The sequence below is a fragment of the Aristolochia californica genome, unplaced genomic scaffold, assembly GCF_029961685.1.
Source record: "Aristolochia californica isolate CCGP_79_NKW_82.1479 unplaced genomic scaffold, dmAriCali1.0.hap1 SCAF_10, whole genome shotgun sequence".
Lineage (NCBI taxonomy): Eukaryota > Viridiplantae > Streptophyta > Magnoliopsida > Piperales > Aristolochiaceae > Aristolochia > Aristolochia californica.
In genome coordinates this window covers 5,158,415-5,179,597 of record NW_027181771.1, presented here as the reverse complement: position 1 = coordinate 5,179,597, position 21,183 = coordinate 5,158,415, and the positions used below count along the sequence as shown (strand labels likewise).

Here is a 21,183-nt window from a genome sequence, read left to right as displayed (position 1 = left end):
ATCAATTTATATACCATAAGATTAGTTATAGCAAAATAATTTGGATGATATTTTACTTGTTTCAAGTGATTTAGGTTTACTACATGAGATTAAGTGATTTCTCTCAATGCAATTTGCTATGAAAAATATGGGTAAAACTTTTTATATCATAGGCATAAAGATTAAGAGAGACATTAGTATTATATCAAGAAACCTATATCAATAAAGTTTTAGAGAGATTTCGTATGAAGAATTGATTATCTAGTGTTGCACCTATTGTCAAAGGTGAATAGTTCAGTTTAGAACAAAACCCAGGAAATGATTTAGAAATAGAATAAATAAAAAACACTCTATTTGATCATAAATTTCTAGATAGGATAATACAAGAACATTGAGAGTAGTAAGATCGAAAGAGAGGAGAAGAGATTTGCGGATGGAACCCATCTTTCTACAAATACAAGAATACCGACTCTTGGGAATCTCGAAGGTCAATAACGTCTAACCATCTCACACCCAATTGTCAATCTTAACAAATATTTCACATAAGCAAATTTGTAATTTCCTTATAGCATTATAGCATCATCCAATTGGCCTCCCCCACATAGAAAGGAAGGGGAGAGGAAACCACCACTTCCACTCTCCTCCCTTTTTAGAGTGGACAAAGGGATGGCCTACCTCCCACTCAATTTTCACATACTATTGTTAATATTAACTATGGGTTAAATTTGAATGAGTAAAATTAAAAAAAAAAAAAAAATTACAAATCGGATCTTTAGACGGATGAAGAAGATCATGGAAGCTCTTCCCCTCTCGTTGCCCGTGTTTTTGAACGAAAAGCGGAGAAACAGAGAAACCGTGACGCCCACCTTAATTAAGACCACTCCTTTTTTTCAACTGTTAACCAATTATTTACATTGCCCGAGTTTGAAGAGAGTACGTGTAACGCCAGATGAAAGCGTGTCTGCGACGCCGACGCGCACAGCTGTAAATTTCCTTCCCACGTGCCTCTCGAAGCCCTTCAAGAACTCTCCCCTCTGGTTTGGTTTATGTCGACTCTCTGCTAATTCTGCCGCCACCTTCAACTGAATCTGTTTCTATAAACTATCTCATCTTCAATTCGAGAGCGCCGGCAGTCACTCGTTCGTTCCGTTTTTGCTTCCTTCGCCGTCTGAAACCGTCCATGAAATTGGTAATGGACAGGTGGAGTTGACTGTTTTTGGTATTCGGAGTAGAAAACGTCGAAGAACTTGCTTCCGATTTCTGAATCTCAACTTTGAATACCAAAAAGGAAATGTCCAGGATCGTCATCAGTGATAAATTAGGCGGTAGTGGTTAGTCTTTTCACGAGCTCGGGAACTTGGGAGTCCCACGGTTGCTACTCGTTCACACATTGGCTTATATAGACTGTTCCTACTAGTGTTTTTTTGCAAAGTCCACCACCTTCTGTCCTCCTCGTTTCTTCTCGACCCCTTTTTTTCTCTCTCTGCTCTTTCGTGTTAACTCTTCTTTCTACCTCATTCATGGTGCTGTTGCTGCATCTTGCCGTTTTGGTAATATAATCGATCGGGTTTTGATTCGGAGACATTTGTTGATTAACCGTCTCCTCGGGGTTTGCAATGGCTGTCAACATTACGTCTATTAAAACCTCCTCTAATGGCGCTTGGCAAGGAGATAATCCCCTGAACTACGCCTTCCCCTTGCTCATCATCCAAACCCTTTTGGTTCTTCTTATATCTCGCTTGCTGACTTTCCTTCTCAGACCCCTCAGGCAGCCCAAAGTCATCGCCGAGATCGTGGCTGGAATTATCCTCGGACCCTCTGTTCTTTCAAGGTCCCAATCCTTTTCCCACCATGTCTTCCCTTCTTGGTCCCTCCCCATCCTCGAGTCCGTCGCTTCCATCGGTCTCCTTTTCTTTCTTTTTCTCGTCGGTCTCGAGCTCGACCTCAACTCCATCCGTCGCAGCGGCCGCAAGGCCTTCGCCATAGCCGCCGCCGGCATCAGTCTCCCCTTCGTCTGCGGCGTCGGGGTTGCCTTCGTCGTCCGTAAAACCATCGAAGGCGCCGACCAGGTCTCGTACGGCCCCTTTCTTGTGTTCATGGGGGTGGCACTATCGATCACTGCATTCCCGGTTCTGGCACGTATACTCGCCGAACTGAAGCTTCTCACCACCCCGATCGGCGAGACCGCCATGGCCGCCGCCGCCTTCAACGACGTGGCTGCCTGGGTGCTGCTCGCCCTCGCCGTAGCACTCTCCGGCAACGTTCCCGGCGGCACGCACAAGAGCCCGCTTATCTCCATCTGGGTCCTCCTCAGCGGCGTCGCCTTCGTGGTGTTCATGATGGCGATAGTCCGGCCGACGATGACGTGGATGTCAAAGCGGTGGGGTGGCTCCGGCGAAAGCGAGGCGTACATATGCCTCACACTGGCGGGGGTGCTTGCGGCGGGGTTCGTTACGGACCTGATAGGGGTGCACTCCATCTTCGGAGCTTTCGTCTTCGGCCTAACCATCCCCAAAGAAGGGGATTTCTCCGGGCGACTGATCGAAAGGATAGAAGACTTCGTTTCTGGGCTGCTGCTGCCTCTCTACTTCGCCTCGAGCGGGCTGAAAACGGACGTGGCGAAGATCCGCGGGGCCGAGGCGTGGGGCCTGCTGGCGCTGGTGATCGCGACGGCATGCTTTGGTAAAATCTCGGGGACTTTTACAGTCGCTGTACTCAACAAAATGCCCATGAGAGAAGCCCTAGCTCTGGGTTTCCTCATGAACACCAAGGGCTTGGTGGAGCTGATCGTCTTGAACATCGGCAAGGAACGAAAGGTGTGCGAAGATTCAATCATTCAATCATTCAAACCCTTTTACTTTAATTTATTAAACTTTAAGTTTACTGCAAATTTTTCAAAAATTGAGAAAAGTAATCTCCAAAAGGGACTACTGTTTTCCCGAATCTTATGGAAAGTAGTTTGAACGAGGCAAAGTGCGATCGCCTCGCAAACTGTGGCTTTTCCACATTCTTCTGTAGAAACGAAATGCTTTCTATCTTCATCTCTTCCACTTTTTGTGGAGATTCTCTGCCCTTAAAAAATTTGGTAACTCGAAACCTCAGGAATATTCAACTTTCTTTTCTACCTCTGGCCTCCGCGCGCGAGGAGATAGATTTTTTTTAATTGATCCCGTGTGACTTCCGATTCCAATTTCATGCTTGAGAAGTTGGCCGTAAGGATCTTCAATAGAATATTGGATTGATTTGGCTGAATTTGATGATGTGGATTAATAATACTCAGCATCCTCGACCCTGGAACGCAGGTTCTGAACGATGAGACGTTTGCAATCCTAGTCTTGATGGCGCTCTTCACCACCTTCATCACCACTCCCACGGTGATGGCTATCTACAAGCCGGCTCGGGGTGGAGACCCTTACAAGCAACGGAAGATACAGATGGAGTCGCCGGGAGAGAAGAACAAGGAGGTCAGGATCCTGGCCTGCCTCCACGGGCCCGCCAACGTTCCCTCCATCATCAGCCTCGTCGAGACTATACGGGGAGAGACCAAGCGTTCCCGTCTTGCGCTTTACATCATGCACCTTGTGGAACTCACTGAGCGGTCCTCCTCCATCGTCATGGCGCTCCGAGCGCGAAAGTCCCGCCTACAACGTGAGACCAAGAATCGGGTGGCCGTAGCCTTTGAGGCGTACGGACAGCTCGGTGGGCTCCGGGTGCGGACGCTCACGGCGGTCTCTGCGCTTGGGAGCATGCACGAGGACGTCTGTTCGGTGGCGGAGGAGAAGCGAGTGGCTATGGTGGTCCTCCCCTTCCACAAGCGTGTGGGTGGAAGCGGAGAGGGTAGCGACGGCGAAATGGAGAATGTGGGGAACGCGTGGGGATGTGTCAATCACCGGGTACTCCGAGAGGCGCCCTGCTCGGTAGGGGTGTTGGTAGACCGCGGCCTTGGCGGCGATGACCAGGATATACGGCCGGGCGATACGCCGCGCAGAGTGTGCGTCTTGTTCTTCGGTGGACCGGACGATCGGGAGGCCCTAGAGCTTGCAGGGAGGATGGCGGAGCACCCTGGAGTGAAAGTTGATGTCATCAGATTTATGAGACCCAAAGCAATCGAGGGTGGTAACCATGTTTCTCTTCAGCTCCCACTGGAGAAGAACTACAGCTTCTCCAATTCCGCCATCGATCCGGCCAGAGAAATGGTAAGGTTTCTCGTTCCAGAATTCCTAAATGCCCCCAACTAAAGTCAGTCCCTCAATCTCTCTATAATAACATGACAAGTACAGGAACTGGACGACGCAACAGTGGAGGAATTCCGGAGAAAGACGATGGGGGCTGATTTCGAGGAGAAGCCGACCAACAACGTTGAGGCAAGCGTAATAGAGATCGGGAGGACGAGAGTTTACGAGCTAATGGTGGTGGGACGGGGAAGATTTCCTTCCGCCATGGTTGCCGATCTCGCCTACCGATCAGCCGAACACGCAGAGCTCGGTCCGGTGGGGGACATATTGGCTTCGACGGGCCACGGCATAGCATCGTCGATCCTCGTCGTTCAGCAGCACAACATGACTGGAAATGAGATTGCCCCCCTTCTGGACGCAAATGCTGCGTCCAATTCCGTCTGAACAGCCAACAATTTAATAAAACCAAAGCAGTGATCGATGATTCCGAGTATGTTTATCGGATTCTGATTTCAGGGACTATTTAACGTTCCGATTCCTGTAACTTTCTGTATATAATATAATATATCATAAGAGAAGCCCTTACGCAGCTGCCACTGTATGCCTGCAAAGTGACATATTCAAGAATCCAATACTATTTCAAAACAGCAATGGAAAAAATAGTGATACTTTTGTGGGCATAAATTCATAAAAATTAAATTCAAAACCAAATTCATGCAAACAGGTAGTTCTTCTCACAGGGCAATTGAACACCCTTTGTCCAACAATTTTTTAACTATTATAACTGAAATTGATAACCCAACTGTAATAGTTCACTTAGATGAAACCACCTTCTGTCCATGAAGATTCCGATTTACCATTTTGGGGTGTGCTCTTGTTGTTCGAACTCTGGTGGAAACTGTCATAACAATCATCTTTATCCTCCCATCCAGCCCAGCTGTCTCCCCCACCGTGATGACCTCCCTTCCTAGAATCTTCCTTCCTGTCTTTTTGTTCCCAATCATCCCAAGAACTGGAAGAACTTACTGTATCGACTTTCCTGCTTGACGAGTGTCCCCCAAAGCTGTTGTCATTAGATCCTCTATTCTCCTGCTTAAATTCTTGATAGTAACCATTTTTTGTTTCAGTGTCATTCCAGCCATCCCCTCTCCAGTTGACACCACCTTCCTTTGTGTATTCCTCCACCTTCTGAGTAGCTATGGCCATTACCCCTTTCATGAGGCCCCAGGTCCTCTGTCCAATCTCAGATGTCTTTGTTGTCATAACATTAACAGTTTCATTTACCTTCTGATCATAGCCGCCTTCTCTCACCTGTACAAGGATTAAAAGTAAAGAGAAATAGAAGGAAAGATGAGATGACAACCATAAGCTAGTAACTAAGTCATTCTATAGTTCAAACAAATGAAGGTGAAGAGCCGAATAGCAAAATTGCACCAGCTCTTTAACATCTTTGATACAAGCAAATAAAAAGTCCTCCTGGCTTAGAAAGTTGAATTCAAGTAACAATAATGAAGCTTGAATTTTCATAAAGAAGGTTCAAGGACAGAAAACTTGGAGGTTCAAGTAAGCATGAAAACCAGTTTCAAATAGTATAACAAATTTTTCTGCTGCAACCAAATAAAAATGGATACCTTGGAAGTCAGCTCCTTTGTGCCTGCCTGAACTACGTTGGCTGCAGATTGAGCAGCAGAAGCTGCAACAATGGACAGCCGACCAAATCCCTGAAAATAAAGACAGCAGCGTCGTAATTGTTGAAAGCATTATGACAAAGACAAATGCACAACCAAACAAAAGATCAACACACTTGAGGTCCATTAGTATCTGAGCATAGGACAAATGTAAGCATCATCCTTGCAACAATGGGATTTTAGAGTATTAGTCTACTATTCTTCATTTCCTCGTCAGTCTCAAAAACACAAAAAGCAGAAGATTCATTGGTATCATAATTCTAGAATCATATTAGGTAACACAGCTTTTTCTTCAAGGTTTGGGCGAACACTTCAATTGTCTTGCTCCAATTTAGTACAGGGTGAAAATTGTTGATGTATCAACCAACCAAACCCAACCGAAAACCTACCAATTATTGCTAATAAACAGTGGTGTGCATACATTGAAACCATAGTCCAGTAGCACTTATCTGCTCATCTCTTTGTTTAATGCCCAAAAAGAATATATCTCCCTTCGGTTAATGAAGATGTGGCTTATGGCTTAATAAAGTCAACTAAGTTTAGGGTTGATTCACGCAAGCTTACTGAAATTGGCAGTTGGCCAGTCCAAGTAGGATATTATGCTTATAGTCTTCTTTTCTTACAAGAAAGGGTTTCATGTAATGTTATCCAAAACTACAAAGAAGAATCATCCATTTATCATTGTTCATAGTTACAAAAATGAAATATAAAAAGATGAGAATATTTAACCCGGGAATAAGTACAGCCACTTATGCATGTTGAAAGGACATCTACACAAAATAAATAATAAGTAACATATTCCACTGTCATCTGTTCATCACAATAAGTGGCTGTAAGCACAGTAACAATGTGATAACCCTTGAAACCATTTACCTAATGCTTCAATCCCACAGACACCATCTTTCCTAGATAAACCAACTCTAACATAACAAAAATTGAAGAGTCAGTAATATTAGTAGGTATCCATTAGCAGATGTCATAGACCTTGCTCCAGACTCAAGTTCGAGAGGACATAATTCACCACAACGAGAGAAAATGCTAGAAGAATAGTGGATCAAAGTGAAAAGACCACCTCTCATCAAAAACAGCTTAAAAGTTTTACTTACTTTCTCTTCTTTTTTCTTTTTTTATGAAATGATTATTGGCTCTTATTGCTTGGATAAATAGTTACAAGACAACAGGTGAAATCAAGATACAATAGGAAAGATTCGGTCCGTCGTCACATATCTGAGCTTGATCTCCTCGAAGAACAAACGTCCCTTTCTTCTCCTGATTTACTTCTCAGAAATCATTTAAATCATGAGCTCTCAAATCTTCTTAGAAATGAAACTATTTACTAGAAACAACGAGCTAGATTCTGCTAGCTAGCCGAGGGGGACGGAAATACAAAATTTTCCATGTTATTGCCTCGGCCAGAAGGAAGGCTAACCGTATCACCTCTCTCTATCATGGAGACTAGGTGGTCACGGATAGCCTCTCAATATCTAACCTCCTTGTCAAATTCGTTTTAGATCTTTATTCAAAGGAATGTTTCAACCGTCCTACACTATATCAGTTCGAATATAAGCGTATCTCCACTTCAGATGCAAATGAACTAGAGCGCTCTTTCTGTCCAGAAGAAATTGATTTGGCTTCTCTCGGCCTTCTAAGGACAAAGCCCCTTGTCCAAATGGTTTCAATGGTGAGTTTTATCACAAATTCTGGAGTGTAGTAAAAAATGATGTGTATGCCTGTGTTCATAATTTCCACCAAGTTGGTATCACTCATGAAGTTGTCGGTGCCTCTTTCATTGCTCTAATCCCAAAAAAAAGCCAATTCAACCCTCCCCAAGACTTCAGACCTATCAACCTCACCACTAGCTTTTACAAAATCATAGGTCAAATTCTTGTCAGCCACCTCAAATCCCTCCTTCCCAAAATCATTAACCATTGTCAAAGTGCTTTATTTGTGGTCAAAATATCCTTTGACAAAATGGGTTTCGACATCCGTTGAAAATTCTGGATGAGAAGTTGTATCTCTACTACGTCATACTTTGTCCTTGTCAATGGTAAACCTTGTGATTTCTTCAACGCAACCAGAGGCATTCGACAAGGGGACCCGTTATCTCCTTTCCTCTTCACCCTCATTGCAAAACATTTGGCGTCTATGGTCTATCTTGCTAAAAATTCTGGCTAGCTAAACCCCATCTCTGATGACCCCAATCAAGACATTGCCCTCCTTCAGTATGCATATGATCCTCCATCACCGGTTTCAATATTGATCCAAATGTTCTGAACTCTATGGCTTGTTATCTGGGATGCAAAATTTCTATACCTCTGTGCACCTATTTGGGCCTCCCCTTGTCATCCGTTCTGCCTTCCAAAAGCTCTTGGCATCCTATTATTGAGCGTCTGGAGGACCGTCTGGCTTCCTAGAGAGGAAAATTTCTCTCCAAAGCGGGTAAGCTTGTTCTTATTAAATCATGCCTTCAAGGTATCCCATCTTATTTTCTTTCATTATATCAGTGTCCAACCTCTATCTGAAAAAGAATTGAATTCCTCAAAAGGAGGTTTCTTTGGGGAGGACCGAACGGTGAAAGGAAGTATATTCTCGTGAAATGGGTGAGGTGTGCAAACCTAAACTCCTTGGAGGTCTCGGGATCCGTGATATTGCTACACTAATTCTGCCTTGCTACTTCAATGGATTTGGAAATTTAATTTGTGTCCTGAATTAATTTGGAGAACTTTAGTCGCCGTTAAAGCAAACAAATTATTTGGGTGGTGGACTGAGGTTGGAAACGTAAAAGGTTGTCCCCTGTCTGGAAAAAAATTGTAATATTATTACCTGATTTCAAGAAGGCAATAAAATGCTACTCTGGTAAGGGAAATCTGACAAAACTTTGGTCAAATTGGTGGATGGGCCCATGTAGTTTCAATATCAGCCATGGTTTGATTTAAAACTTGACCAGGAATATTGAAGCCTCTATCTCAAACCAGTGGACCAAATCTGGAGGATGGAACTTGAATCTCCGGAGAGCCCTTTCGGACTCAAAGGCTTTATTGGCATCCAACTTCCTTACTTGTCTCTCCTCGGTAACTCCGCGGAATGTGCCGGACACACTCATATGCACTCCTTGCCCAAAAGGTCCTTTCTCCACTACATCTGCTTATAAATTCCTCAGCTGTCCCAAACCCCCCACAAATCGATCATCCTGCAGCCATTGCTTGTACCTTACTTGCCCCTCCACGTGCAAATTTTTTTATCTAGAGCGCATGTCGAAACAAATTCCTCACGTCTGATTCTTTAATTCAATGAGGAACCCTGTCCAGGACCCCTTCTACCAAATTTCTCTTGAAACAGCCTCCCATGTCCTCTTACTTTGCAACTTTGCCCACACTGTCTGGACTAGTCTCCTCAACAAAATCGGTTTCCAATACTGCCCCTCTCAAAATCTTACATCCACTATTCTCTCTGTTACCAGTGCTAGCCTCCCAAAGCTCGGGAAATTACTTATCTTTTGCTGCGTTGGTCATATCATTTGGGCCTTATGGAAGGAAAGAAACAACCGAAAATTCAACTTTAAATCTATCCCTATTGATATACTGATAGAAAATATTGTTGGCCAAGTTTCCATGTGGATCCTCATGCGTAAGGAATTTCGGAATCTTAACGGCTCCGACCTAAGAGGGAACCGGGTGCTAATAGCTGGCATGACTTATCCTTCCCATCCCCCGACTATGGAAATTTGGTCTCCCCCTCCGATGGGCCACTACAAATTAAATTTCAATGGTAGTGCTCTTGGATGCCCCGGTCCTGCGGGCTTTGGTGGAGTTATCCATGATGGTAATGGTTGTCTACTTTTTACCTTCACTGGGCCAATTGGAATCTCCGATTCTACCATTGTTGAGCTCTCTGGTTTGCTTAATGGTTGTCTGTATTGAAGGTGATTCTAAAATTGTCATTAACTGGTGTGCGAAGTCAACTCCACCCCCCTGGCGGCACTGGGATATGCTTTTTTATATATATAATTTAATTTCTCTTATAAACTATAATTGGAAGCACATTCCTAGGTCCACTAACCATTTAACTGACACTCAAGGTAACTTAGGTGTTTCACTCCAACACCTTGTTGTGGAGGAAGGCCCTTTTAGCTAGGTATTGTACTTTTCCTCTTTTAATAGCTTCTACATCTTCATTCAAAAAAAAAAAAAAAAAAAAGATACAACAGGAAAGGAATTCCCAACCAAGAGAGAGTGTCTAGGAACTCCTCCCTTAGCCAGTGCATCAGATATGTTAAGAATCCTCAAATTTTGGTATGCTGCCAGTATGCAACTAAAGAGCTACATAGGTCTTTGATTTCCTCCTGGTATAACCAAATGCCAAGGAGGGAGGGAGCTTTTATTCATCCAACTAATTACAATGGCAGAGTCACTTTCAACAACCACTGAGACAGAGAAATCCAGTTTACATAGTTTTAGCCCTAGAAGCAAAGCCTTAATTTCAGTTTCAACAGATTCACCTCTTCCAACAGGACCTAAAAAAAAGAGGAGATTGGAACCTGCATGATCCCTTCTGGCTCCTTCAATACTAGCCAGTCAAGGATTCCCCAACCATCAAACTTGAGTTTGAGCAAAGCAAATGCTGGGAGCAGACCATAAATGAGCTGAGGTGGAGCTTGAGAGAGACTGTAGCCACTAACTTCCAATGATTCCATATAACTGAGAAGGACAGGGGAGGAAGCCCTTTGAAAGTGCTGTCCCAATTAAGAATTGTATGTTGTAGCTTCTCAAATAAGCTCCCAACAGTAAAGGAAACTCTGTTAAAGGCTCTGACATTGCAATCTTTCTGAAAAAATCAAGGAACAACGGCAATAGCTGCTTTACATATGACCCTGCCAGTTGCTGGAAGCTGCCATGTGGAACACTGCACTAAGATGGCACCCAAGATAGTAAAACTGAAGGGACATTGAGGTGTCAAGTGAAATTGCCTCCATGGCCAATCAGCTGCTTTCCTTCCAGAGGTTTTCTTCCTGAGAGCAGCAGAACTTGCAAAGGGAGTTGATTGCTGAGCAACCTCTCTTTTGCAATTCAGCACAAGTAAGTGTGCTGCAGTCCAAATGAAGTGAAGAACTTTCTGAGGGCCTGTCAGCCTCCAAGTAATGGAGATTTGTTGTTGAGTTTCATTAGCTGATAGTCAAATAGATGCTTGAATCATGAAAACATGGAAAAGTATCCAGCTGTGGCCAGAATCCAAGTGAAAGTGCAAAGAAACAGATGAAGCAGGAAAAAAAAAAAGCTAACCTGTGCAGAGCATCGATAAGGCAGCAGGGTCATGGAAAAGGGAAACCAACTTGAATAGAATCTCCATGCTGCACTTATTTGAGGGCTTGATCCCTTCCATTTTTTTCTCCTTATTTGGGGCAGAAGAAGTCACTCACAACTTTTTCTTTTTTTGTTTTGTTTTTGAATGTGTGAATGTTACTTATCAACCACCACAAACAGTTCTCCTCAAGAGATCTTTTTTTATCAGTTTGTGCATGATTGCAATGCTACAATGGATAAAATTCTTAAATTAAAAGGACTTCATGCAAATTATGAGATGCATTTGAAGTAGCATGTGCATTAGGGAAAGTCCACTCTCATTTGAATCAATATCATTAAAGATATGGCACAAAAATTGGCTATTGAGATTGGTTGCAATGTTATTGAAGCTAGACTGGACCAGTCGATAGAACCAAGTTCAACCAAACCCAATCCCTTTACAGGATCTAAAAATTGAAAATGCTTAAAGACTGATTCCCAGTTTAAGTGGATTAACTGCTAAACCAGCAGACGTAATCAGGTCTGCCAATATCCAGTTGGTGTAGAGGGACGTCTCCTTCCCTCGTGTGTGCAACACTGCAAGATGGGGACCCCCCCCCCCCCCCCACACACACACACACCATAGACATCACCAGGGAAGAGAGGCATTGCAAGGGAAGAAGTGGTATGCACATTGACTGTAGAGGTGGCAATTTCGTCCCAAAAAAAAAACGATTTTTTGCTTTACCCACCCGTTTAGAAAAGTATATGGAAGAGAAAATATTACCTGTATTCAAATTCAGGTAAAACTACCCCTGTCCCATTTGTTAAACAAAATGGACATGGATAATACTTGTTCCTTACCCTATTACCAGAGTAGAAAGGGCGGTAATCTTGTAAACCTAACATTTAACCTTCCCTCCAAAACCTAGTGAACTTTTTTCCTCATGACATTGATCACAATGCCATTCTTCTGCTTGATTGTCTTCTCTCCTCTTTCCTACTCCAACTTAGTGCTGCTATTACATTCTCCACCTCCGCCATGGTAGCTGCACCACCTTTGCCAAGGTCAACGAGAAGATCATGTTCAAAGTTATGAGGAACTATGATGACCATTGAACCAAGATGATTTTTGCTCAGAATCTTGAAAGATTGGTAACTTTCAACATCCATTTTCTTTTATCCCCTTTTTCTTCTTTTTTTCCTTACCCCAAAGAGTCGTTATCAAATTACACAGCCCCATTGTTACACATTGAAGTAACTACCTGTTTTTGGCAGCAAGCATTTGTTTCATTTAACAAATAAAGGCATCCCCTTCGTCTTTTTCTATTCTATCTTAACTTTTTCTTGAAAATGGAGATAGCTCTCTTTATCTAATTTTTTCCTTCCTATTATGGTTTTCTTCTGAATCACTTAATGTCTTTTGTTATGTTTCTGCTTGCTCTCCTTCTTTTCTCATCTTCTCTTTTATCTATTTGTAATTTCTAGTTTCTATGTTTGATGATACTACCTATAACATGTTTAATATAGTGCTGATTTGAATTAGTATAAGATATAATCATAAGATTATTATGTTTTGTTATATTTTTCTCTTTTACGTAATTTTATTTCTCTATTTATACCTTTTTTTACTCTTTTCTTAGAAAGACATCAACAAGAGAATGCCTAGTGTTGAGATTTTAGACAAGCTTTTACTGTTGTTTCTTGAGTAATCAGTTTGTTACAGTCTAAGATCATGATAACCATATTATTATGTTTTTTTTTTACTTTTCATCTTTTTTCTTATCTGAATCATGGATGGATCGACCATGACGCTGTTTTTCTACCCATTTTTTAAAATTTTAATAATATTTATTGATGTATCCCTTTTTTTTACCTATTCCCCCATCTACCCACAGGTAAACGGGTGAAAAAACAAAAAAACAGAATGCTCTCTCAACAATTCAGACGGATGGAATGTAAATAGAATAGGCAACAAATAAGAGAACAGATGGAACGTAAATAGAATAGGTAACAGAACACCCTTTACCAGTTCTGCCCTTTACCCATTGCCACCCCTTATTAACAGGGAGGGTGGAGGCTCTCTCCTCCCCTATTAAGTGCGAGACGACAACCTTCCCCATTGCAGAAAAATAAGTGGGGGAGGGGGATAGGGCTTTGCCCCTCTCCCTCATATGCAATCTGTGGGAAGCTTCTTCCCCTCATCCATAATCTTTTGATTTATATTTTAAAAACATCATTATGATGTCATACCAGGTCACCAGTGGTCGAACCCAATTTGACCCAAGTTTGAACAAGACCTAATCACTTCACTGGGTTAACAATGACATCGGTTCTTACAGTATTGGTTGGTTGCAGTGTTTGGAGCCTTCCTGTTTCTTACTTGTTGTTCCTTTATTTGCAGGCTGTGTACCTCATCTCTTTCAGAGCCAGTGCAGGACATTTTTTTTAAAACGTGCTGAACAAATTAGAAAAAAAAAACAGAGCACTTAGGTTAAAAAGATAAATACCTCTCTTGCTGGCCACCTTACTCTCATTTAATGTACAGTTGCACTTTGGTTAAAAAGATAAATACCTCTCTTGCTGTCCACCTTACTCTCATTTAATGTACAGTTGCACACCTGCAAAACTTCTTTTGAATCCTTCACTGCCCAGCAAGTGTAGCCCAAAAGATTGAAGCCATCAAAAGGAAGTTTCTCTGAAAATGTGCTTCCCAACACATTTAAATCTCATCCAATAAATTGGGATGACGTCTGTATGCAAAAAAGGAATGGGAGCCTGGGTATTAGGAAGATTCGAGTACTTAACCACGCATTTCTTATGAAGTGGTTAAGGAAATTCGGAGTAGGAAAGAATTGCCTTTGGTGGCAAATTTGTATGTATAGCTTTTGATGCCTTTGTGCCCCCTACAATTAGAATTGCTGCTGTCTCTCGTCTATGGAAATTGATAACCAGTTCTGTTGGCACACATTCAATTAAGCTCAATTTTGGAATTAATTCTGGATCTAGAGTCAGATTCTGGGAAGATAATTGGCTAGGCAGCCAGCCAATTGCTGTTTGAACTCTCAGTCATTATTAGATTGGCTACAGACCCACTAGTATGTGAATCAAGTGTCTAACTCCTCTGACAGAAGCAGGTAGAATCTTAATCTAAGGAGACCCCTGATCATGAGATAGCCCGAATTGAACTCCTCATTAACAAGCTTAAAAGGTACTACATTAGAGATTTGGGTCAAAATAAGGACAGCTGCAAATAAGCTTATTGCCTCTACAAAGGTCAAAATCTCCTTGTGGTGCTTATTAAAAAGAAAAATCCTTACCTGTGATACCCATTGTTCTTTTGCTACAGAGTTTTATAACTCATTGCTAAGGAGATCTGGGCTGGATTTCTGGCAACCAGCAACTCTCCAGACCACATTGTCAGCAGTTCAAACCTTCAGAGCTCCTTAAATTGGGTCGCTTTTATGGCATATTATGGCTGCCTCTAACCCATGGTGCCTTAGGTGAAAATATAAATATATTTGTTTTAATTTTTTGAAATGCCTATGTGGCAATGAGGAGTTAGTAAAACATGTTCTTCTGCATTGTGGCTTCTCGTGGAGTGTTTGGATGACAGTGTTCCAGAAAATTGGCATTCAGGTGGACCTCCATCAGGATCTATTTGGCACTTTATAGATGGTACTTGGGACTTGCCTCCTCATAATTGACAAGATTTTGCTCTCTGCTTGCCTTGCTCACATCCCCTGGTGTCTCTAGCTTGAGAGAAATAATCGGAGATTCAACTCCAAGTTCAGCAATCTGGACAATATGGTCTCTTGAGTTGTGGGTATGGTTTCTAACTAGCTCCACACCAGGAAGGAATTTACTCCTCGGACTAGTATCTCCCTTCAATGTAATTGGTGTCTTCTGGCCCACATAGCAGGCCCCCAAAGGACTCTGATCATGACTGAGAGGGAACCTCCCCCCAGAGATTGCACTAAGCTAAATTTTAATGGTAGTGCTTTGGAATGCCCAGGTCTGACTGGTGCAGGGGGGGTGCATGTGTTCAAAAATCACAATGGAGAAACTATCTTCTCCTATGTTGGGCATGTGGGCATTACAATTTCTACCACTACGAAGGTGAATGCTCTTCATCTTGGGTTGAAGATTTTCAAAGACAAATTTTAGGGGAAGTTGCTTATTGAGGGAGACTCTAAAGTGGTCTCAGCCACTCCCCTTGGCGGCATTGGACAATTATTTCCTCTATTACAGATATTGTATCTTCCATTTCTTGTACTTAGAATCACATTCCTAGGTCAGCCAATTACGTGGCTGATAGGTTAGCTAAATTTGGAACCTCCCAAAAATCTCTCATTGTTTGGGATGGCTCCCCCTCCTTGTAATTTTGCTCATTTGAGCCTTTTAATATAACTCAGCACTATTTCTTTTTTTTTTAAATGAACTCAGCACTATTTCAATCAATATATATATATATATATATATATATATAAATATTTAGATGAGGTGAAAATAATATTGATTGTACATTTTCTGTGATAACTAGTTCAACAGGTGGTATCATTTTCAATGGGCTGAAAGATTTTGAAGAAATAAAAGTGACCTCATTAGAGATCATTGGAGAACAATTTCTTCCCATGGCAAGAATACTCAGAGACATTGATGATCTGTGCCCTCCCCTTACTATACACTTAAAGCTGAACTTTGATATGAGCTCAATTGACAACCCTAGCCCCTCAGGCTATGGCCATATGATTCATCACCATGAAAACCTCACTCTTGTCTCCTATGACCCTTGGATGAAACTGACTCTAACATGGCTAAGTCTATGTGCTGCTCCATTGCCTCAGCACTTATAAGAGACACTTCTCAACCCCACTTCTCTGGAAGACAACTCAAAAGTTGTAATATCTTGGGTGAAGGGAGGCAGCAGCTACACATAGAGATCACTCAAATAGAGGATACATAAACTTCTTTGCAAATCTCGTAAAACATGTGCCTTCTTCCACAAAATCATTGGCGTATCAAGGTGGACTTCCCCACTGTCGAAAAGAATTCTCCCACTTGAGCTTCAGAGTGAGATCTGGCTCCAGAGTAAAATTCTGAAAGGATTGCTGGATTGAGTCGAGAAATTCGTATGCAGAGTTCCCCAAGCTTTTCTCCCTTGATAGGAACCAAGAGATTTTGGTTGCTAATTCCAGAACCAAGGGATGGGATATTAACTTTAGAAGAAGTTTACATGAGCAGAAAGCCTTAATGACAAGCCAGCACATTAGAAGACAAGGAGAGGTTGTCATCATCTGGACTCAGGGACCTCATAACAATTTCTCGGTATCCTCTTTCTACAAGCAAAACACATCTCACACCTCTCACAACTCCAATGTTGCAGCAATTGTGTGGAAGTTGCTGGGCCAGCCTAAAGTCCTTTATTTCAACTGGTATGCAGTCAAAAAACAAAAGCCTTACAAACGACAATTTGTATAGGAGGGGAAATATGATTGTTAACAACCTTTAGTCTCTAAAGTGGTATGGATGAGACTGTTGATCACTTGCTTCTCCACTGCCAACTGGCCTCCTAAATCTGGCATTGTATGTTCCAGCTTTCCAATATCTGCACCAGCTTCTCAGCCACCTTGCTGATTGGATTGTTCATAATGCCTGCCCATTTCCCCCCTTGGTAGGATGCTCTGACAAACGATGCTAGTAGGATTCTCTGGTGCTTATGGACAAAACGGAGTTTCAACACAAAATGGAAAGTATTGATGCAGTGATTGATAGGGCCTTGAGAATAACTATCACATAGCTATGCACTAGAAAGGAGTTCACTGAATTCAACAGCACGTATATATGGAGAACTGGCTGAACATTGTTTATTTGTGACCTGAAAAGCCCTCCCGGAACACTCCTTGGACTCCTCCAACTCCTGCATGGATGCCTTGGGCCAGGGGAGTTCTGGGAATTTCATGCGACCACAAGGGAGTATGTGCTTCTTATGCTGCTGAAACTTACTGCATTTGGACTGCACAACACAATTGCATAAATCTTATGGTAATGGAAGGAGACTCTTTCATTGTGATCAGTTGAGATAAGAACAACCCTACTACAATTTGGAGACTTCTACTGCAAATGGAAGAGGTGTTTGATATTGTTAGCATGGACATCACTTGGTCCCATGTCCACCGCTCCACTACAACAGCTGCTGGTGAGCTTGCTGAGGGCACCAACATTTCAGAGCTGTCTATTAGGCTGAGTTGATCTGTTTGTATCAGTTTGTTCTTGTATTTTGCTCTCCTTGATGTACTTCACGACACAGTTAGGCCCCTGCAGCATATAGTTGGGGCCCTTTGTACTCCCTCTCCTTTAATTGAATCTTCTTTTCCACTTCTCAAAAATAATACAATAAAAAAAGGTAGATGATTTGCAGCCTAGTACTGTTGTAAACTTGGTTGAGATGTGATTTTGTTTCTTTTGGTTGCTGTTATTTGTAGGCTTCTTCCCAGCCTTTGCCAGTACCTCTATTTCCACTTGAATAAATTTCTAGAACTTCAAAAAAGAAAAAGAAAAATGACAAGCACTATCAGTATGATACCTTTTCATTCATTATGATACTAAAAGTTTCTCAGAATCTGATGCCTGTAAATGTTCTACCTAAACACAGGATTCAGTGTATATTTTGTTTTTGAGGAAAGGATTCATTGTGCCGTATTCAGTCTCCAAAATCCTAATATGTGTATATTTTGAAAAAAATATAATTCTAATGTATTTCTGATACATCCGGCATCTATACATCAGCCTACCAGGAACCTGATATACATCAAGAGAAACATTTAATTAGCTAGATGGGTCAATCTGGAGAGAATGCAATAGAAAATTTTCAGAGGAAATGTAGGGACATGTGAAAAGGTATTCACAAAGTCAACATCATCCTCACTTGTGTTGACCTGTGGAAGGAGTTGGTTAAATATCATAACTCCCATGTACGACGAAATTGGACAATTGTTGCCTTCAGTGTCATCCTCTAGGTCTGATCCTATGGCTGCTTGGACTCCCCTAGTTACAAGCTCATTTTGACAGGAGTTCATTTTGTAATCCTGGTTCAGCAGGATTTGGAGGTTTATTTCATGACCACGGTGGCAGCACTTTAATCTCTTTCACTGGTCCTTTGAGCACCGCCAACTCAATTATTGCAGAAACTTTTGCTTTTTTAAACAGCATGTGGCTGGCCAACACAAAGTTCCAATCCCCCATTGTGGTCGAGGGGAACTCCTCTTCTGCCGCCAGTTTTCTCCCTTGAGTAAATTTGAAACATTGCAAGCTTTCTCTGTCCTACATCTGCCTAGGCACAGGCAAACAAGCTTGCTAGCGACTGGATCAGTCCTTATTTGGTAGTTTTTCCTTCAATATTTAGCTTTATTATTATATTTCTTACTCTACTTGTCTCCCAGTCTAGGAAGTCTCAGCCTGTTCTTTCATCCCTTTTCTCTCTAATAAACTCTTTTCAAAGGAAAAAAAAATGGTGCTTTGAAATCGAACTCTAGATTAACTTGTGACGAAGGTCACAATCACACAGCCCCTGAATAAGTAGTGAAAATGCTACTCATAGGAATTATCAACCAATCAAACCAGTTCAGCTAAACAATTTAAAATGAATAAGGGTTCATAACTTGGGTCTCTGCCCACTTGAGAATCGAAGCTCTAATCACAAGCATCTTAGACCATCAGGCAAAACACAGGAATGTCCTAATAATTTTAATTTTATCAACTAGTGCGACATATGGGAAAATTAGATCACAAAATAGGCCTCACTTTTTTCAAATTGTGCAAAATCCACGTTTTACAACCTTCAGTATAAATCACAAAAGGAGTTACAGCAACATCAACAGACATTTTTGGAAATAGTTATTAAAGTTGAGAAGCAGACCATTCAAAGAAGAAAAAAAAAAAGCAACAAATTAAAGCAGCAATGCACAATGGAGAATGAAGCCAAAGCCTTGAATAAGACAACAATTGTACCCACAATCATCATAAATTTAAATCTGTTGAGACACACATATGGTTCCAAAAAGCAACATAGGTTAAACAAAAGCAAACTAGAAACTATTAGTTCTAATACCTGAGAAAACACAGAAACTGTGTCTTTGAGCACATCTCCTTGGGAATTATTTCTCTGGGAAGGCGGCGGAGTGGACCCGAAGCCCACATACTTCCCTCCCTGGGATGGTGGGAGGCCCTCCGGCCTTGAGTCATTCTCCACCAACTTCCTGGCAAAGAAACTTTCTTTATTTGTGGCAGAAGCTTCCAACTCCGCTCTCGTATAAATATCCTCTGTCGACCGAGACCTGACGGGAGCTCCTCTCCCGGTGCCTCCGGAACTTCCCCTAAAATCCGCCACAGATTGATTTCTTCTCATATCGGCTGTAGATCGGTACCCATCCTCATTATCCCAACCATCCCACCCACCGTTATTACTTCCATTATTACTGGGAGCCGAATTCCCCAACGGAGGCTTCTTCCGACTACCAAAGGCCGTCCCAGAACCGATGTTTTCCTTGACCACAGGTGGGTCCCGCCATTGGCGGCCCTCAGCAATAGCCTGGATTCTATCCCGGTAAACAGAAGCGGCATTTGTGTTGTATTTGGTAACAATATCGGTTTCTTTCGGGATACCATATTGTGCAAGAAATGAATTCAAGGACTCGTTACCTCCGGCTTCCATTTTTTTCAACTGGATCTCAGACCAGGAGTCCATGGTGACCGAGCGGACGAAGCTGATGTGAACGCCGAGACCCCGGTGTTTCCCCGAGCACTCGAGGCACATGAAGACGCCGTACGACACGGAGGCCCATTGAGGGTTCTTCTGCGCGCAGTCGACGCATGTCTTGTTTCCAGGATGCGACTGAAGATCGCGGAGACGACGAGATGCGGCCATTGCGCTCTGATCCGATGATATGGATCCTCAAAAAAGGAGAGAGACCCTGGTCCCAAACAGCTACACTAAAGCTACCAACCTCCGATCTGACGAGGACACTAGTTTCATAAGCGATGTCCTTCTCGTCCTTTCTCCTTCTCTTGATCAGCCCTCAACCTCGAAAAATCAACAGTCTGCGCGATCTGGCGATTCGGCAGCAAACGAGAAGGTTTCGACGGTATTCCCGGCCCTGACAGACCCGCTCCCAGACGTTTCGAATGAAAGAGGAAATTATCTGCCGAGATCCGGTGAGGAGAGAAAGAAGGAGAGGCGTCAGAGCGGGATCAAATAATAGCGGAGGGGCGTTTTGGTCTTTCAAAAATTCCCCGCGAAAGAGAGAGAAGGCCTGGTTGGTTCTCTTCCCTGCTTATAAGCCCACGCCCTCTCCTTCTCCCTCTCCCCCTGCCTCCTCTCAATTCGCAAATTTAGCGGAATGCCGACACCCTTCCATTAAAAAGCGAAAGTGCGTCTACCCATAAACGGCGGCCCATCTCTTTAAGTAGCCCGCGGGGCATGTCAAGGGGAATTGAACTATTCTGAGTTGACAACGCCTCAGCTCGCACCCACTCAGCAAACAAGAGTTTGATTGAAATTCAAAGAGAGAAAGAGAAAATCAAATCGATTTTGGATCTTCATCTAAACGAAAGAGATAACGACAAAATCAGAAAATCGAGTTGGAAGAGGATTTCTTAAACCCAATTAACTTCAATCCATATCATGAACCTATGATTTTATTTTACTAATTTACTGTCCAGTTCTTAATTACTCTAAGTAATAAATATGGAATTTAGTGTTTTATTTTTTTATATTTTTACTTTCCCCATGAAAAATATAATAATAAATATATTTTTATATTTATTTTTTAATTAAATGTTTACAAATATTTATTTTAATATAATAAAAATTGGTTTCAATATACGCCAAACTTGGTTTGAGGAGGCTTGGGTGTTTGTGCAGAAATGGAAAGTGTAGGAATAAAGAAATGGAAAATGCAGTCCTTTAGCCTTGAAGTACTCCATCGATTCATCATACATCTTTTCTATTCCCAACTTGAAAATAAAACCTTCTAAGATTGGGAGAAGCTCTTTAAAAGTGTA

At 42.2% G+C, this 21,183-nt stretch overlaps 2 protein-coding genes across 2 annotated transcripts; one reads left to right on the top strand and one right to left on the bottom strand.

Moving 5' to 3' along the window:
- Positions 1-1,363: 1,363 nt before the first annotated feature.
- LOC137934409 (cation/H(+) antiporter 20-like) lies at positions 1,364-4,743 on the top strand. The gene is made up of 3 exons (XM_068778720.1): positions 1,364-2,795; positions 3,282-4,175; positions 4,260-4,743. Exons 1-3 carry the CDS (start codon positions 1,596-1,598, stop codon positions 4,596-4,598), a joined length of 2,433 nt encoding a protein of 810 aa, XP_068634821.1. The 5' UTR covers positions 1,364-1,595; the 3' UTR covers positions 4,599-4,743.
- Positions 4,744-4,805: 62 nt separating this feature from the next.
- Positions 4,806-20,518, bottom strand: LOC137934416 (ADP-ribosylation factor GTPase-activating protein AGD7-like). The gene is made up of 3 exons (XM_068778734.1): positions 19,232-20,518; positions 5,786-5,875; positions 4,806-5,465 (listed from the first exon to the last, which is right to left on the bottom strand). The coding sequence occupies exons 1-3, from the start codon at positions 20,045-20,047 to the stop codon at positions 4,971-4,973; spliced, it is 1,401 nt and encodes a 466-aa protein (XP_068634835.1). The 5' UTR covers positions 20,048-20,518; the 3' UTR covers positions 4,806-4,970.
- Between the last annotated feature and the right edge of the window lie 665 nt (positions 20,519-21,183).

Excerpts from the sequence above, each read along its gene's own strand:
- LOC137934409 (XM_068778720.1), top strand. The coding sequence starts at position 1,596 with ATGGCTGTCAACATTACGTCTATTAAAACCTCCTCTAATGGCGCTTGG. Across the intron at positions 2,796-3,281 it reads ACATCGGCAAGGAACGAAAG|GTTCTGAACGATGAGACGTT; the intron begins GTGTGCGAAGAT and ends CCTGGAACGCAG. Across the intron at positions 4,176-4,259 it reads TCGATCCGGCCAGAGAAATG|GAACTGGACGACGCAACAGT; the intron begins GTAAGGTTTCTC and ends TGACAAGTACAG.
- LOC137934416 (XM_068778734.1), bottom strand. The coding sequence starts at position 20,047 with ATGGCCGCATCTCGTCGTCTCCGCGATCTTCAGTCGCATCCTGGAAAC. Across the intron at positions 5,876-19,231 it reads CAGTTTCTGTGTTTTCTCAG|GGATTTGGTCGGCTGTCCAT; the intron begins GTATTAGAACTA and ends CTTTATTTTCAG. Across the intron at positions 5,466-5,785 it reads CAAAGGAGCTGACTTCCAAG|GTGAGAGAAGGCGGCTATGA; the intron begins GTATCCATTTTT and ends ATCCTTGTACAG.